The following is a 2,087-nucleotide window of genomic DNA, read 5'->3' as shown; positions in this document are numbered from 1 at the left end:
GCCGTAAGTCGAGGACCGCCTGTAAATTGATGTCTTTATCCTGAGAAGAGAACATAACTAATCTTGTTTCCATTTGGGTTTTGTGCTTGTGTGGAAAAAAATGAAACTTTGGTTTTCATTTTGCTCATTGGATCGATTTGTTGCTATAGACGCAGCCTAGTATTAAAGAGCCAGAAGTCAACGCCATTTTTCCCCTTTTTCCCCTAACTTTCTCCATTTAGCAGGAAAAACCAAAGGTCCAAGTACAGATTAGGGGAGACCTGGCTCAAAAACAGTCCCTGTGAGAGGGACCTTGGAGTCCTTGTGGAAGATCCCTTGAATATGAGCCAGTAATGTGCGGCAACAGCCAACAAAGCCAATACAATCCTTGGTTGCATAAACAGAGGGATAGAATCAAGATCACGTAAAGTGTTAGTTGTAAAGCCCTTAGTAAGGCCACACCTGGAACCCTGCACCAAGTTTTGGTCACCACATTAGAAAAAAGATGTTGAGACTTTGGAAAAAGTGCAGAGAAGAGCAACTAAGAGGATTAAAGGCCCGGAGACTAAAACATAGGAAGAACGATTGTAGGATTTGGGTCTGGCTAGTCTAGTGAAGAGAAGGACTAAGACTGACAGGGTAGCAGCCTTCCAGTATTTGAGGGGCTGCCCCAAAGAGGAGGAGAGGGTCAAATTATTCTCCAAAGCACCTGAAGGCAGGACAAAGAACAACGGTTGGAAACTCATCAAGGAGAGAAGCAACCTGGAATGAAAGAGAAACTTCCAAAAAGGGAGGACAATTAACCAGTGAAACAAGTTGCCTTCGGAAATCGTGGGCCCTCCATCACTGGAGCTTTTTAAGAAGAGACTGGACAGCCATTTGCCTGAGATTGTATGGGGTCTCCTGCTTGAGCAGGAGGCTGGACTAGAAGACCTCTGAGGTCCCTTCCAGCTCTATTCTACTCTATTCCCTTTTTCCTCCCTAGTTTCCCATTATTTTCATTTTCTCTGTGTTCATTTTCTGATCAACTCGTAAAAATTTCAAAGGGCAAAGAGTAAAGGGCCCAAATGTTGCCATGCGCCTCCCCAGAGAGAGAGAGGATGTGGGTGGGAAGGCAGTTTTTTTTTTTTTTTAAATTTGATTTATATGCCGCCCTTCTCCGGAGACTCAGGGCGGCTTACAGTGCGTTAAGCAATAGCCTTCATACTTTTCTATATTTTATACAAAGTCAGCTTATTGCCCCCACAAACTGGGTCCTCATTTTACCTACCTTAGAAAGGATGGAAGGCTGAGTCAACCTTGAGCCTGGCGAGATTCGAACCTGCAGTAATTGCAGGCAGCTGGTCTTAATAACAGGGTGCTTTAGACCACTGTACTACCAAGGCTCATTGTTGAGCAACAGGTGACCCCTTTTCTTTATGGGGGGGGGCTTGGGAGGAGCCTTCCTCTTGCTCAGACCTCCTCCTATCCTCTTGCAGAGTATGCGGAGAACATCGGAGATGGGAAGAACCCTGAATTCCAGGAGAGCGAGCAAAAACGGATCGTGGAGCTCCTGGAGAACTTCTGAGGAACCCTTGACGGCTTCTAGGACCTTCTGCAACTTGGGGTCCAAGAGAGACTTTTGGGAGAAACGGGACCTTCTCAAGTTTTTTGAGGGGGGTTATTTTGAATTATTAAAGATTTGGTTTGATTTGTATTTCTGAAGTGTCTCCATTCATCCTTGGTTCTAGGGTTGAGAGGGGTCGCCCAGGGAGAGTTTTGATCCACCAGTGTCTCCCTTTCCAGAAATGTTTGATGCTCCTCTGGCTGTGTGGCCCTTGGGGGGCCCAGATGCCACAAGGCAGAATTCCCTTTGACCCCCCTAATCTTACGGTCCCTTCCCATCATCTATCCTAAGCCATCCTTCTCACTGATCATAGCTAATCGTGGCTATACCAAGGATCTGCAGGGACCTGCTTCTTGGTTACACTAATAGTTGGGCTTGACGTTTTCTGGTCTCTCTGTATTTTAACTTTCGCAGCGTGTATAATAATAATAGCTTTTTTTCATATTTTCACTCTTATTCACTGCCCAAAGTCTTGCTGAGAGGGGCACCATATCAATTGGGT

General features: G+C 45.6%; 1 protein-coding gene across 1 annotated transcript in view; it reads left to right on the top strand.

Annotated features, from left to right (window-relative positions):
- CTNNBL1 (catenin beta like 1) overlaps positions 1–1,675 on the top strand; it is a 103,323-nt gene extending 101,648 nt beyond the window's left edge. Inside the window, exon 16 of the mRNA XM_070941866.1 lies at positions 1,458–1,675. Within this exon, the coding sequence (XP_070797967.1) occupies positions 1,458–1,546 (89 nt within the window). The 3' untranslated portion in view covers positions 1,547–1,675. The remainder of the gene's footprint in view (positions 1–1,457) is intronic.
- Positions 1,676–2,087: the final 412 nt, after the last annotated feature.

This window comes from Pituophis catenifer, unplaced genomic scaffold (assembly GCF_029215685.1).
Source record: "Pituophis catenifer annectens isolate HBS135680 unplaced genomic scaffold, rPitCat1.0.hap2 SCAF_3, whole genome shotgun sequence".
Classification (NCBI taxonomy): domain Eukaryota; kingdom Metazoa; phylum Chordata; class Lepidosauria; order Squamata; family Colubridae; genus Pituophis; species Pituophis catenifer.
The sequence above is the reverse complement of the archived record's forward strand: the minus strand, read 5'-3'. Positions and strand labels throughout refer to the sequence as shown.